This window comes from Oncorhynchus masou, chromosome 9 (assembly GCF_036934945.1).
Source record: "Oncorhynchus masou masou isolate Uvic2021 chromosome 9, UVic_Omas_1.1, whole genome shotgun sequence".
Classification (NCBI taxonomy): domain Eukaryota; kingdom Metazoa; phylum Chordata; class Actinopteri; order Salmoniformes; family Salmonidae; genus Oncorhynchus; species Oncorhynchus masou.
The window spans coordinates 27028872-27045823 of record NC_088220.1 but is presented as its reverse complement, the minus strand read 5'-3'; the positions used below and the strand labels follow the sequence as shown (position 1 = coordinate 27045823).

Genomic DNA, 16952 nt, shown 5'->3' with positions numbered 1-16952 from the left:
AAGGTGCCATCCTAAATAATGCAACTCCCCACTTCAAAAACAATTATCTGCATTTTAACCACACACAGGCCATAACTGCTATTTTGCTTCTCAATGATCATGCAAGTACCACGCAAATAGGCTACCTAGTGGTTCCACCTCTGGGCAGCCGAACGTTCTAGGCAGCCCGAGCATGTGTATGGAATGCCTATTTCTAAATTGTCGACCAAATCTTCAGTGTACAACATGAAGTCCCCCCCCCATGTTAATGAGTGGGAAGTGGCAGCGGAGCAGTGGAAGCACTGAGCAGAAGCTACGTAGGTAGCAGAGTGGGCAGAAGCTACATAGGTAGCAGAGTGGGCAGAAGCTACATAGGTAGCAGAGTGGGCAGAAGCAGAGGTGGGCAGAAGCTACGTAGGTAGCGTAGCAGAAGTACGTGGGTAGCAGGGCAGCAGCTACGTAGGTAGCAGAGTGGGCAGAAGCTACATAGGTAGCAGAGTGGGCAGAAGCTACATAGGTAGCAGAGTGGGCAGAAGCTACATAGGTAGCAGAGTGGGCAGAAGCTACATAGGTAGCAGAGTGGGCAGAAGCTACATAGGTAGCAGAGTGGGCAGAAGCTACGTAGGTAGCAGAGTGGGCAGAAGCTACGTAGGTAGCAGAGTGGGCAGAAGCTACGTAGGTAGCAGAGTGGGCAGAAGCTACGTAGGTAGCAGAGTGGGCAGAAGCTACGTAAAATAAATCCTACACATGTGCAGAAATAACTGTATCAATAGCCATGGCAAGTCAGGTTAATTTATACATGTATTTTACGTTGGGGGGCGAACTCCGACCTTACAGGCGTCCAGAGAAACTGTGTTATGCAATTGGTTTGTATGTGTGTGTGTGTGTGTGTGTGTGTGTTACAGTGTCCAGAGTGTGTTATGTGTTTGTGTGTGTGTGTGTGTGTGTGTGTGTGTGTGTGTGTGTGTGTGTGTGTGTGTGTGTGTGCATCACCCTGTTGTTGGAGCTCTGGGTGCTGTTAACTCTCTCTGAGGTTTCCTCTTCTTCCCCTTCGGCCAGCCACCTTTCCATTTCTATGGCAAAAGACAACAGCAGCCATTAAAAACATCATCACTTTCAGTATCATTATGATTTAAAACATCATCACTGTCAGTATCATTATGATTTAACAACATCATCACTGTCAGTATCATTATGATTTAACAAACATCATCACTGTCAGTATCATTATGATTTAAAACATCATCACTGTCAGTATCATTATGATTTAACAACATCATCACTGGCAGTATAATTATGATTTAACAACATCATCACTGGCAGTATAATTATGATTTAACAACATCATCACTGTCAGTATCATTATGATTTGCATGTGTGTCTGGAGAATAGTGTTATTGCTTTCTCTCCACCTTTTGGTTCAATCTGAGTATGAACCTCCAGTGGTTCCTGGTCCTCCTCCAGACACAGACAGGGGTCCAGGGACACCATCAGTCCCAGGGAGGGAGGGGAGACAGGGGCTGGGTGGCAGGACTGTGGGATTCCCCTATGAGGAGCTTCACACTGGTATGGAGAGATGACATGTCATCCTGGAGCAGGAGGGGCTGTGGAGGTGCTGTTGTGAATATGCAGACGAACACACACAATCATCATCAATATAAAATCATGCAGGTTTAACATTGTTTTAAATGGGCTGCTCTTACCATCTGACTGCAGTTCAGGTCTTGCCTCTGAGGTCAACTGACCCAGGTAGGACTGACTGGTACCATGAGGGTCAGACTGTGGGGACGCATACAATTCTGAGAAGCTAAATTAAATTAAATGCAATACAATGCAGTAGATGGTTATCAGAACTGAGTCAACACATTATGAAATGAACTGCAAAGGGAAATGACATCCGAATTGGCCTTTTGTCTTAATGTAGCCTATTGCAGTGGCAGATCTACAAGTGGTAACCCCCAAAAAAGGTTGCCATCCCCGACCCACCTCTGCTGATCATCCACATTCTGGAAAGGACAAGGCGACAGGTGGTGTTGTCCCATCCTCGGCCGGTGTTGTGCCGAAAATCTCCCCCTGCCAGAATCCCCCCCTTCGCGTTCTTCATTGCTGCGACTTGCTTGCTAGTTGAGATTTCTGTCTTCACTCTGTTGTCAGTTTAGCCGACGTTTCACTGATCTTAGTAGCAGAAACCATTTTTGTCTGCAGTTTTCGGTTTGGCTATTTGTTTCAATGTGGCGCCCTGGGCGAACCCCCCTTTCAGAACCCGCGCCCGCCCTAGACGGTTGCCCATGTCGCCCGTACCTAAATCCGCTACTGATTTGTATTAGTCTATAAATACATCTCTTTGACAAAATTCGTCATCTCTTCCATGTCTTATTCGACTAGTATTTTTGTAAAGTGTAAGGATAATAATTCAGCCATAGTTGTTCCGAAATGTTTATTGCTTGCCAATATTTTACTCCCTCTATGTTTAATAACGCACATACATTAATAATTAATTTCGGTTGCATTCAGTTTGTTGTTCAAACGTTCAAACGTTCAGTTTGTTCTATAGAAAGTGTTTGACTCAGATGTGTGCCACATAAAGTATTTGACTCTACTCACAAAATTAAGGAAATTAGAAGAGGGGGGGGGGTGAATTCTGTCAGGGGGGAGATTTTCGGCACAACACCTGTATCACTCCAGAGTCAGGTGCAATGTCGCGGATTCCCGGTTCACCCCCGCCCCCAAGCTGGGCACCGGGACGAGAGCGAACCCGTGGAGGGAGATAGGAGATACCTCTGCGAATGTCGCCGGGCTCAGCAGCAGCTCAAGGTTCATTGCGAGATATTAGAAATGCACTTAGACCTGCAACCAAGGAGACAGCCACAACAAATGATGTAACCAGGAAGAGCAGTCGAGCAGGGAGGTAGGAAGCTATGCACATTTGAGTGGAACGTTTACATGAAAAGAGAGACTCTGGACATTAATTTACAATGTAAATTCTTATGACATTGTGTGACTGAAGCATTCCCAATTTTAAGCGTAACAGAACGTATGAGGTTTGGTGCTTATCGATGCATGTAGGCTATGGCACATCAAACCACGAAAATATGTACAAATGCCATCAGCCAATTACTGTATTCTCTGAACCACAGGCATTTCGATTATCTACTGATGATGGCTGAAAGAGAAAGCTCCAGAAATGGTTTCGACTTCTTGTATCTGTTAGCCAATGAAATTAAGAGACAACGAATGAGTCAATGACAACGTCCAATCATAGGCGGAGTAGAAAGTGGGCGTTTATTATGTCTGTCGAGCTGAAGGAGTTCCCTCACCCATATAAGTAGAGTTTGATCACAGATGCGCTTGTGGAACGGGGTTGTCAAAAGTGAGATGACGAGGCCCTGAACAACTTAAACTGACATTTCTAACAGTCTTATCGACGAGACGAAACACCGATTGAGTCTTTGACTGCAAAGGTGAGAGAATAACGCTGACATTTTTGTTTTGGACATGCTGTACTCAGTTGTGTAAATAAAAAATTAAAGTACTACTTAAGTAGTTTCTGGGGGTATCTGTACTTTACATTAATATTACAATGTTTGAAAAATATTTACGTTTACCCCCCGACATTCCTAAATAAAACAATGTAATTTTTTACATAAATTTTCCCTGACACCCAAATGTACTCGTTACATTTGGAATGCTTAGCAGTACAGGAAAATCGTCCAATTCACTCACTTATCAAGAGAACATCCCTGGTCATCTACTGCCTCTGATCTGACCGACTCACTAACACAAATGCTTTGTTTGTAAATGATGTCCAAGTGTTGGTGTGCCACTGGCTATCTGTAAAAAAGTACATGTAAAACAATTGTGCCATCTGGTTTGCTTAATATCAGGAATGTGAAATCTTTTATATTTTTACTTTTGACACTTAAGTATATTTAAAACCAAATACTTTTAGACTTTTACTTAAGTGACTTTCACTTTTACTTGAGTCATTTTCTATTAAAGTATTTTTTATTTTACTCATTGGGTCATTTTTTCACCACTGGTTGTACCATAGTCAGAACTGCCAGCTCGTGGTCATATTTATGGTTCCTTTGTAGTTGACAGAAGAATAGATTTTAAAACGAGTGTCTGCATAAGTCGCTATAGATAAACACATTTGCTAAATGCATATTTGTATAATATATTATTGTGTTTTCCACTAGATTTTAAACTGGTCACCAACTTTTAATAATGCATTCTAAGACATTGATTCACCTGTGTCATTTGCTTATTAGCTATGTTATTGAATGACTTTCCTACTGGTGGACTCATTGGCTTGGGGGAGATCCCCAGCACTGCAGCAAAGCACATCATGGTCACTCAAGCTCTTGCATGTCAACCAGCTTGTCACCCTCCTCTTATTGTGCTAGCATCTTCATTCTGTCTGAAGTAGGAATGGTGTTTAGGCAATTTATTGGTTAGAGTTTGGCTGGGATAGCTGAACTTGGACCATATGGCAATTTGCGGGACAAGAAAGGCAGTGAAACTGACACAGAGCTATGTTTTGGGGTTGAGAGACACATCTTAGTACTTTGCCCTGAAGGGAAGCTATGGGCTCCCTTAGACAGTGAGAGTTAAATGATTGGAGCAGAAGAGCGGAGTGTGTCATGCAGCTGTTGTGTCACTGCACCAGGTGTCCTCCTCACATTGACAATGTGGCCACTCTCTCTCTCCTCTCCCCTGGCCGCACTGCTGCAGCTGTGTCAACAGACCCGCACTTCCAGATGACACGCCCCTCGTGCATCGTTGTTCCCTCCTAGATCGATTACTGACAAGTTTTTTGAATGATTCTGAAAAGCTTCATCTATAAAAGTTAAACGTTATTTACACCAGGCCGAGTTTAAACTATTTTATATCCTCTTCTGTCTTACAGACATGGAACCATCACCCCCCAGCACCCCAACCACCCTGAAACCTGGCCCCACCTCCCCTCCCCCAGCTACCCCTAAATCTACCCAAGGCACTACACCCACCTTGACCCTGCCTATATCCACCTCATCCGTCCCGACCTCTACGGTCTCATCTTCCTCCTTTTCTCATCCTGGTCCCCCTCTCTCTCCTTCCTCGCCCTCCCTCTCCACCTCTCCTGCCTCCCCCCTGCGGCAGCCGATCAGGCCTGTCTCCCAGGCAGGACGATCCCAGCTCAATGCTGCCAGCCGGTCAGCTGAGGAGAGGAGGCGGGCTGGTGCTGCTGGAGATACCCCGGTCAGCCCCCCTACTACCCCTCTACGACAGGCTTCAGTAGCTCAGCCAGGTGAGTACAGCCAAAGAGACACACACACACAACACAACACATTACAACACAACTTATGACAACACATTACAACACAACCTATTACAACACATTACAACACAACTTATTACAACACATTACAACACAACACATTACAACACAACACAACACATTACAACACAACTTATTACAACACATTACAACACAACTTATTACAACACATTACAACACAACTTATTACAACACAAATTACAACACAACACATTACAACACAAATTACAACACAACACATTACAACACAACGTATTACAACACATTACAACACAACTTATTACAACACATTACAACACAACTTATTACAACACATTACAACACATTACAACACAACACAACACATTACAACACAACTTATTACAACACATTACAACACAACTTATTACAACACATTACAACACAACACATTACAACACAACTTATTACAACACAACTTATTACAACACAACTTATTACAAAACAAATTACAACACAAATCACAACACAACACATTACACTGCAACTGTAAGGACCGACGACGGAGATGAGAAGCAGGTACGGGGAGTCAACGTTTAATGAAGAACAGACATGAAACAAGACAGGCACAGCGTCAGCACACGGGCAAAACAACGACATTCGACAATCAATGCAGCAGCAGGGAACAGAGATGGGGAACTGACAAATATAGGGGAGGTAATAAACAGGTGATTGAGTCCAGGTGAGTCCAATAATACGCTGATGTGTATGACGGGAAAAGGCAGGTGTGCGTAATGATGGTGGCAGGAGTGCGTAATGCAGGGGAGCCTGGCGCCATCGAGTGCCAGGCGGGAAGAGCTGGAGCAGGAGTGACAACAGCACAACACAAGACATTACAACACAAGACATTACAACACAACGCATTACAACACAACACATTACAACACAACACATTACAACACAACACATTACAAAAAAACACATTACAACACAACGCATTACAACACAACACATTACAACACAACACATTACAACACAACACATTACAAAAAAAACACATTACAACACAACACATTACAACACAACACATTACAACACAACACATCACAACACAAGACATTACAACACATCACAACACAAGACATTACAACACAGCACATTACAACACAAGACATTACAACACAAGACATTACAACACAAGACATTACAACACAACACATTACAACACAACGCATTACAACACAACGCATTACAACACAACACATTACAACACAAGACATTACAACACAAGACATTACAACACTAAGACATTACAACACAACACATTACAACACAACACATTACAACACAACACAAATTACAACACAACACATTACAACACAATACAAATTACAACACAACGCATTACAACACAACACAAGACATTACAACACAACACAACGCATTGCAACACAACACAAATTACAAAACAACACATTACAACTCAACACAAATTACAACACAACACATTACAACACAGCACATTACAACACAACACATTACAACACAATCACAACACAAGACATTACAACACAGCACATTACAACACAAGACATTACAACACAAGACATTACAACACAACACATTACAACACAACACATTACAACACAACGCATTACAACACAACACATTACAACACAAGACATTACAACACAACACATTACAACACTAAGACATTACAACACTAAGACTTTACAACACAACACATTACAACACAACACATTACAACACAACACAAATTACAACACAACACATTACAACACAATACAAATTACAACACAACGCATTACAACACAACACAAGACATTACAACACAACACAACGCATTGCAACACAACACAAATTACAAAACAACACATTACAACAACACAAATTACAACACAACACATTACAACACAGCACATTACAACACAACACATTACAACACACCACAAGACATTACAACACAGCACAACACATTACAACACACCACAACACATTACAACACAGCACATTACAACACATTACAACACACCACAACACATTACAACACAGCACATTACAACACAACACATTACAACACACCAAAGCTCAGACAACAATAATAACCATACCACGTATTTCTGATAAACGTGTTGGTGTTGTGTCAGTGCCAGGGGGTGAGAGTAGCTGTTACTCCTAAACTGTTATTTTAGGGTTGAGGCGTAGGGCTGGGCTAGGTCCACAATGCTGCCAGGAATCGATGGCATGGAAGGGATGGATGGATGTAGAAGCGCACAGCACATGCGGACGATTCACTCTGCTCCTTAGTGACACAACACAGATTGACCATCTCTAGAAGCTTTATACAGTACAGCAAGACCTCACTTAGCCTACATAGTATAACAAGGGCTCTAAAACACATTTGACCAACCTTTGCCTGGTCATAGTTCTTTAAAATCACGATCATGCACATCAGATGATGTCATCAGTGATTACATATGATGTCATCTGAAACATTTATCTTCTGCTGTCTCTTTGACTCCAAAACAGATGATGATGTTGCTGGAGATGATGAATTTGATGTTGAAAAGGATGGATGTTTCCTTCACAAATACACAAACGGTATTGGAGACAGGAAGAAGGACAGGTGTCAGTAACGGTTAGAGAGACTGTCTGTTGGGGGGGCTGGGGGGGCGCTACACAAGTGGGCTCTGTTCAGTGACAGTTGTTGTGAGCAGTTAGCATCTGTCTATGAATAATGAACAACACTACTGCTCAAGGCTGCTACTGTTTGTGTGCGTCAGACTGTATGCATCTGTTGGTTCCTAAAATGCTATGCAACATCTGTTACTGTATGTATCAATGCTGCCGGTCACCATGTAATAACCTTGTGCCAATAACCATCATGATGAATAGATTGTTGTGTCTCTGTGTAGAGGAGCCAGAGGAGGAGCTGAGTGTGGAGGAGCTGGAGGTGAGGGCCAAGTCTGGAGATGCCAAAGCCCAGAGTAGGGTGAGTATTACCCATAGCCCACCTCAGAGAGACCACCAGAGCAAACATGAATAGTCCTAACATATGAACTACAACGGGTCTTCATAAGGACCCATTGTCATTGTGGGCAGAACTGCAGATTCATTTAGTGTGATTAGAATTGTTTGCATCATCCCACATCTGGCAAATTTCATTGAATGTGCACATATTGTAGGTGATAAATATTGTGTCTGTGTGTAGATGGGCCGGTACTACTTGGCCCTAGCTGAGGAGAGAGATGAGGAGGTGAACAACTGTACAGCAGTGAGCTGGCTGGTGCAGGCCACCAAACAGGGCCGGAAGGACGCAGTCAAGATGCTACAGCGCTGCCTAGCAACCAGGAAAGGTGAGGGGGCGCGGCCTAAACCACTAATAGGAAGCATGGTAAGGTGTCGGGTGTAGTTACCCCTAGACTCTGATCTTAGATCAGTTCAGCATTTCCCCCTACTAATGATTAAGGTTACAATTTGGGGGAGGGGAAGCTGATCCTAGATCTGTACCTAGGGGAAACTTCACCCTGGAACAGTATAGCGAACTCGAGCAATTCAAGATAATATTTTTGAATTGCATTTGAAAAAGTACAGTGTGCAATTAAATGGAGTATGCACTTAAGCGATAAGAACCTATCAAGAGTCAACTGTCATTGGGAATGTTGAACTGATTGTTTCAGTGCATAGCGTTTATTTTGAGGCATTAAGGTTGAATTTGTGGTTACCATTAGGCATCACATCAGAGAACTTTGAGGAGGTGAAGAAGCTGTGTACAGAGACCAGATTTGAGAGAGGAGTGAGGAAGGCTGCTCTGGTCATGTACTGGAAGCTCAACCCAGAGAAGAAGAGAAGGGTGGCAGTGTCTGAGATGCTCGAGAACGTGGAACACGTCAACACTGAGCCAGGTACTGTACTGAACACTGACATGACATAAAGTACCAGTCAAAAGTTTGGACACACCTACTCATTCAAAGGTTTTTCTTTATTTTTATTTTTTTGTAGATAAATAGTGAAGACATCGAAACTATGAAATAATCCACATGGAATCATGTAGTAACCAAAAAACTGTTTTATGTTTTAGATTCTACAAAGTAGCCGATCTTTGCCTTGATGACAGCTTTGTACAATCTTGGCATTTTCTCAACCAGCTTCACCTGGAATGCTTTTCAAACAATCTTGAAGGAGTTTACACATATACTGAGTACTTGTTGGCTGCTTTTCCTCCACTCTGCGGTCCAACTCATCCCAAACCATTTTAATTGGGTGGAGGTCGGGTGATTGCGGAGGCCAGGTCATCTGATGCAGCACGATCACTCTCCTTCTTGGTCAAAAAGCCCTTACACAGCTTGGAGGTGTGTTTTGGGTCATTGTCTTGTTGAAAAACAAATGATAGTCCCACTAAGCCCAAACCAGATGGTATGGCGTATAGCTGGAGAATTCTGTGGTAGCTATGCTGGTTAAGTGTGCCTTGAATTCTAAATAAATCACAGACAGTGTCACCAGCAAAGCACCCCCCCACCTCCCCCTCCATGCTTCACGGTAGGAACCACACATGCAGAGATCATCCGTTCTCACAAAGACGCGGTTGGAACAAAAATCTCAAATTTGGATTCATCAGACCAAAGGACAGATTTACACCATTGCTTATTTCTTGGCCCAAGCAATTCTCTTCTTCTCATTGGTGTCCTTCAGTAGTGGTTTCTTTACAGTCATTCGACCGTGAAGGCCTGATTCACACAGTCTCCTCTGAACAGTTGATGTTGAGATGTCTGTTACTTGAACTCTGTGAATCATTTATTTGGGCTGCAATTTCTGAGGCTGGTAACTCTAATGAACTTATCCTCTGCAGCAGCGGTATCTCTGGAGCTGTGTTCGAATACTCACACTAACAGCACTAACTGTAGTATTTGTGATGTGAATTAGGAATATAGTATGCTTATTGGTCATAGTATGCATATAGTTAGTATGCGAAAGCATCCGGATGTCGTACTAAACTCACTAAAATATGAAGTATACAGAGGACAATATTTCGTACTTTAGGGCCCATGACGCAATTTTTCAGGAAAAGGGAGTGGCTTCACATCATTTTCAGATTTGAAGAAAATGGCGGAAAATATGCAGCCGAAGTACGAGGGAGCAAACTATTTCATTGCTTTAACTAATTATGACAAATGTTAAGAAAATGTTGAGGAATGAAATAAACAAATGACTTTTCAAATAAGTTACCTTACACATTATGTTGGCTGGCAATTTGAAAGCTACACTGTCCTTACGAACCACATAGCATATCATTACAGCAGTATGTACCGGTATGTTAGCTAGCTACCTAACGTTAGTTGGCTACTTATACATCAAACTTGCCAGTATATTAACTATAGGCTAACTAACTACCCAACGTTTGTTGACTTGATTATTCCCGTCATTCTTAGCTTAGCTGAATGGAAAAGTCGTGCGTTCTCAATGGACATTCGGATGGTTCCGTAAATTCGCTCCGGCAATCTACTCAGATTTCAGAGCACTCGTCTGAGTGTACCAGAGCGCAGAAAAGTGCATTTACGAGCGTTCAACACCCATTGAATGTGGCCGATGTCAGTAAACGTCTGGGAAAAAAGTGTAATTAAATTGTTGCCAGCAGCACAGTTAGTCACCAACACTCTAGATAACATGACAACTGCCTAACCATCTCTGCTAGGGCGGGTAAAATGGTCAGAGTGGTCTCATTTATGTCTGTAAGTAGCTAGCAAGCTAGCCAACGTTAGCTTGGGTGCTTGACTGCCGTTGTTAGGTCAGAATCAAATCAACCCAACTCCTCGGCCCGACGCCAGGACAGCGGAGTCAATCACCACCTTCCGGAGACACCTGAAACCCCACCTCTTTAAGGAATACCTAGGATAGGATAAGTAATCCTTCTCACCCCCCCCCCCCCCTTAATGATTTAGATGCACTATTGTAAAGTGGCTGTTCCACTGGATGTCAGAAGGTGAATTCACCAATTTGTAAGTCGCTCTGGATAAGAGCGTCTGCTAAATGACTTAAATGTAAATGTAAGCGCCCAGTGTGTACTCTGAATTTACAAACGGACAATCTGACAGCGCTCTGAATTTACAAACGGACAATCTGACAGCGCTCTGAATTTACGAGAACACTCTGGCACTCCAAATTTAATTTAAGAACACATCCGAAGTTGTAAAATGTAATTTGTTATGCTAACTAGCTAGCAAGAGGTTGCATAGCAACAGCATCAACTTTCAGTAGACAGGTGAGGAGCTAGTATGCTCAACTGAAAGGATACCGTTCGTTTACAGTATACTAAAATTAACTAATAGTATGCAGTATATACTCATTAAGTATGTAGTAAACAATATGTTAGTATCGGTATTCCAAACACAGCTTGGGTCCTCCTTTCCTGTGGCGGTCCTCATGAGAGACAGTTTCATCATAGGGCTTGATGGTTTTTGCGACTGCACTTGAAGAAACTTTCAAAGTTCTTGAAATTTTCCGGATTGACTGACCTTCATGTAATGATGGACTGTTTCTCTTTGCTTATTTGAGCTGTTCTTGCCATAATATAAACTTGGTCTTTTACCAAATAGGGCTATCTTCTGTATACCACCCCTACATTGTCACAGCACAAGTGATTGGCTCAAATGCATTAAGAAGGAAAGACATTCCACAAATGAACTTTTAACAAGGCACACCTGTTAATTGAAATGCATTCCAGGTGACTACTAATGAAAAACCCTGGGATGAGTAGGTGTGTCCAGACTTTTGGCTGGTACTGTATATGGACACAAATATACACTCAATCACTTCAACTTCAAAATTGTTCTGTTTTGGTTGAGCTTGGCATTAGACTGCTGCATCTAATAAGAACTATATTTTGCTTTGATAACCAACTCTAATCTCAGCGTCGGTTCAAACAATAAACCAAACAACAATGTATCGTTATTAGAATCCCCCCTCCCCCAAAAGTACTTTGTTTAGAAGTAATAAGTACGTGATTCTAGGCAATTTTTGTTACTGTAAAAAGGGCTGTAGCCATGTGCTTTAGTTTACATTCTATTTTTAGCTGATATGAGAGTGAATACATTCAAGCAGCTTATCAAACTGGGATAATGTTGTAAGTTACACTGGCAAGTACAATAATATTATATTTACCAGAGCATATTATTTCATTATAAATCTGATTATTTCACATGAAGATGTGGGAATCTAAAAGGCTAGCTAGCTTATTGGCTATGTACGGGATTTTTCTTTACTTTCAACTCAAATGAGAAGACAACAAGAGAATCTCTGCTATTGCCCCTTTGTGGATGTTGCTATTTGGGAGTCTAAGACGGCGAGGCATCATGTTACCAAACGGTGCACATTAGTAAAAACTTTGTGTTTCTCTGTAATTCCTCCATCCCAAGATGACGCTGCCACCCAGGGCCCCATATCCAGCTCCATGCAGAAACAGAGGAGAGTTCTGGAGAGCCTCGTCACCAGCAAAGGTTGGTGTGTGTTTATGTGTTATAGAATCAAATGGAAAGGTAATGTAATTGTGAGTCAGGACTACCTCTCTCTGTGTGTGTCTCTGCAGCCAGTTGCTATGACGTGGGTCTGGATGACTTTGTAGAGACCACCAAGAAGTACGCTCAGGGCATCCCCCCCTCTCCCACTATGGCTGGGGACGGCGGTGACGATGACGATGATGAAGCTGTGAAGAACCCAGATGACTTGCCTCTTCACAAGAAGGTCTGAACCTTTTTATCTCTCTGGGAATGCATGTGTTTATAACATCTTCACACACAGATGTAATTATCTTGCTCATCTATTTACCCTTTCTCTCTCTCTGTCTCTCTGTCTCGCTCTCTGTCACTCCCTCTCCACTTCCCTTTCTCTTCCCACTGCCTCTCCCCTAGGTGTTGAAGTTCCCCCTACACGCCCTGTTGGAGATCAAGGAGCACCTGATTAACTGGGCGTCCCGGGCAGGCATGCAGTGGCTCAGTGCCCTCATCCCCACGCACCACATCAATGCTCTCATCTTCTTCTTCATCATCAGCAACCTCACCATCGACTTCTTCATCTTTCTCATCCCCCTGCTCATCTTCTACCTGTCCTTGTTCTCCATGGTCATCTGCACCCTGCGCGTCTTCCAGGTGGGATACCCTTCACACGGCTCTGGCCTTAGAGCAGAGGAACTGAAAGAGGATAACCTGTAACAAACTAGCAAGTATTCTCATTTAGGGAGTACTTGACCTTTGGTGTTTTCTTGGAAAACAGAATGAAAATGGTTAGTAGTATGTAACTGTTATCCCATGACAGTATGTAAAAAGTTATTCCATTGAACAGCTATAGGATTTGTGTGTTCAGTGTGTAAAGAGCTGTTGGTGTTGTTCTTGATCTGTAAAGAGCTGTTGGTGTTGTTCTTGTTCTGTAAAGAGCTGTTGGTGTTGTTCTTGTTCTTGATCTGTAAAGAGCTGTTGGTGTTGTTCTTGTTCTGTAAAGAGCTGTCGGTGTTGTTCTTGTTCTGTAAAGAGCTGTTGGTGTTCTTGTTCTGTAAAGAGCGGTTGGTGTTCTTGTTCTGTAAAGAGCTGTTGGTGTTGTTCCTGTTCTGTAAAGAGCTGTTGGTGTTGTTCTTGTTCTGTAAAGAGCTGTTGGTGTTGTTCTTGTTCTGTAAAGAGCTGTTGGTGTTGTTCTTGTTCTGTAGAGAGCTGTTGGTGTTGTTCTTGTTCTGTAAAGAGCTGTTGGTGTTGTTCTTGTTCTTGTTCTGTAAAGAGCTGTTGGTGTTGTTCTTGTTCTGTAGAGAGCTGTTGGTGTTGTTCTTGTTCTGTAAAGAGCCGTTGATGTTGTTCTTCCAGAACTCAATGATGACTTCCAGGTAGTTTTAAAAGTAGTAGTGGTAGTGGGTTGCTTGGTAACGATGTAAACGATGCCGCTTTATATGAACGTGGCCATGTGTATGTTGTCTCATATATCATGGGCAGGAGAGGCTCTAACAATGGGAATTCCAAACCACCCAGTGTTCAGTGTGTAAAGAGCTGTTGGTGTTGTTCTTCCAGAACTCCAAGGCGTGGGAAAACTTCCGGGCCCTTACAGACCTGCTGTTACGTTTTGAGCCAGGCCTGGACCTAGAGCAAGCTGAGACTAACTTCGGCTGGACCCACCTGGAGCCCTACCTCTACTTCCTGCTGTCAGTGGTCTTCGTGGTCTTCTCCTTCCCCGTGGCTGACAAGGCCTGGATCCCCTGCTCTGAGCTGGCCACCGTGGCCCTGTTCTTCACCGTCACCTCCTACCTCAGCCTCCAAGCCTCCGCTGAGCTCTTCGCCCGCCGCGCCCTGCTCACAGAGGTCTTATCGGGGGTCTGTGCCCTGACACAACTATTACCTGATAGTGTCTGGTTCCTGCGGGTGTTAGGCACAACGTTTGTGACGGTGCCGCTAGGGGAGATGGTGACGCTGAACGTGGGCGTGCCGTGTCTTCTCTACGGGCACCTGATCTACCTGTTGTTCCGCATGGCCCAGCGGAGGGGCTTCAGGGGCACCTACCTCTGCCTCGTACCCTACATGGTCTGCTTTGTCTGGTGTGAGCTCTGCCTGGCCCTGCTCCACTCCTCCTCCACCATCGGTCTGATTCGGACCTGTGCGGGCTACCTCCTCTTCCTGTTCGCACTGCCTGTCCTCACCTTGGGCTTGGCGGCCATGTTGCTCTTCAAGGTCCTCCAGTGGTTCATGGCTCTGGAGATCACCAAGATGCTGGTGACTCTGACTGTTTGTGCGGTCCCGTTTGTGTTGCGGATGTGGATGCGGTTCAGCCTGAACCCGCTGGTGGTGGCGCGGTTCCTCTCACGGAGCAGCGTGGTGAAGCTCATCCTGGTGTGGCTAAGTGCTTTGATGATGTTCTGCTGGATGTATGTCTACCGCTCAGAAGGCATGAAGGTAATCACAAGAAGTACTTTACTACATTATGCTACATTATGCCCAAAGCGCTAATTAAAACAAAATACAGGTTCTAGCATATTTACATAGTAAAGAACAACAGAATGACAGAAGCAGATCTAATTGCTGGCAGCAGAGTATTATTTACAACAGAGTGCTATTTACAGCAGAGTGCTATTTACAGCAGAGTGCTATTTACAGTAGAGTATTATTTACAGCAGAGTGCTATTTACAGCAGAGTGCTATTTACAGCAGAGTATTATTTACAGCAGAGTATAATTTACAACAGAGTGCTATTTACAGCAGAGTGTTATTTACAGCAGAGTTTTATTCACAGCAGAGTATTATTTACAGAAGAGTATTATTTACAGCAGAGTGCTATTTACAGCAGAGTATTATTTACAGCAGAGTACTATTTGCAGCAGAGTGCTATTTACAGCAGAGTATTATTTACAACAGAGTGCTATTTACAACAGAGTACTATTTACAGCAGAGTATTATTTGCAGCAGAGTGCTATTTACAGCAGAGTATTATTTACAGCAGAGTACTATTTGCAGCAGAGTGCTATTTACAGCAGAGTGCTATTTACAACAGAGTGCTATTTACAACAGAGTACTATTTACAACAGAGTACTATTTACAACAGAGTACTATTTACAGTAAGTGTATGAAAAGCGTTAAATGGAATACATTAACAATCTCAAAATAACGTTGAACCAAATGTGAATGTGTGTTGAACAGGTGTATAACTCCACCCTCACGTGGCCGGAGTACAGTAACCTGTGTGGGCCCAAGGCCTGGAAGGAATACAACATGGCCCAAACCCAGATCCTGTGTTCTCACCTGGAGGGCCACCGGGTCACCTGGACAGGACGCTTCAAATACGCCCGCATTACCGACATCGAGAACGGAGCCCAGTCCATCATCGGCCTACTTCCTGTGTCCGTAGGGAACTGGATGAGATGTCTCTATGGTGAGGCCTATCCCCTCTGTGAAAACACCACTGACCCCACTGCCCCTCACCAGGCCCTTCTCGCACCTCTTCCAGAAGACCCCTTATGCAAACTGAAAAAGCTGGCCAAGCATGAGTGCCACGTGAAGCACTTCGACCGCCACAAGTTCGAGGTGACCTTGGGCATGCCCCTGGAGAGGAAGAGTAAGAATGGGACCATCATAGAGGACGAAGACGCCACCAAGGACATCGTCCTGAAGGCCAGTAGTGAGTTTGGCCCAGTGCTGCTGCACCTGAGCGCTGGCAGCTTGGTAGAGTTCAGTACGGTTCTAGAAGGACGCTTGGGCTCCAAGTGGCCTGTGTTTGAGCTGAAGGCCATCCACTGTCTGATGTGTGTGGACGCCCGAGTGCCCAGCGGCAGGCAGTATAAGATAGAACACGACTGGAGGCACACGGCCCAGGGGGCACTGCAGTTTGCCTTTGACTTCTTCTTCAACCCCTTCCTCACCGCACAGCTGAAGCAGGACACTGAGACACAGACCACACAGGGCAGAGGAGGAATAGACCAAGGCTAGTGGTGGATAAATGCAGAGGACTCTACACTATGTGCAGTGTGTAAGTGCACACTGAGAGAACTCATTTCAGTATGGATTGTAAGTAATGCATCATGTTGACCACTACCAGGAGTGTCTGAGTGTACACTATGTGGAGTGTACACTGGGAATATACACACAATCACATAAAGGTTTGTCAGTAAGACGATGCTGGAGTTCCAGTACCGCGGTTCAACTGCTTCTAGTGG

The 16952-nt window shown here is 43.8% G+C and overlaps 1 protein-coding gene across 1 annotated transcript; it reads left to right on the top strand.

Moving 5' to 3' along the window:
• Window positions 1-3315: 3315 nt before the first annotated feature.
• LOC135545762 (wolframin-like) lies at window positions 3316-16952 on the top strand. Its single transcript, XM_064973604.1, has 10 exons — window positions 3316-3440; window positions 4889-5269; window positions 8194-8270; window positions 8490-8634; window positions 9010-9183; window positions 12691-12771; window positions 12861-13015; window positions 13183-13419; window positions 14323-15198; window positions 15940-16952. Exons 2-10 carry the CDS (start codon window positions 4891-4893, stop codon window positions 16723-16725), a joined length of 2910 nt encoding a protein of 969 aa, XP_064829676.1. The 5' UTR covers window positions 3316-3440; window positions 4889-4890; the 3' UTR covers window positions 16726-16952.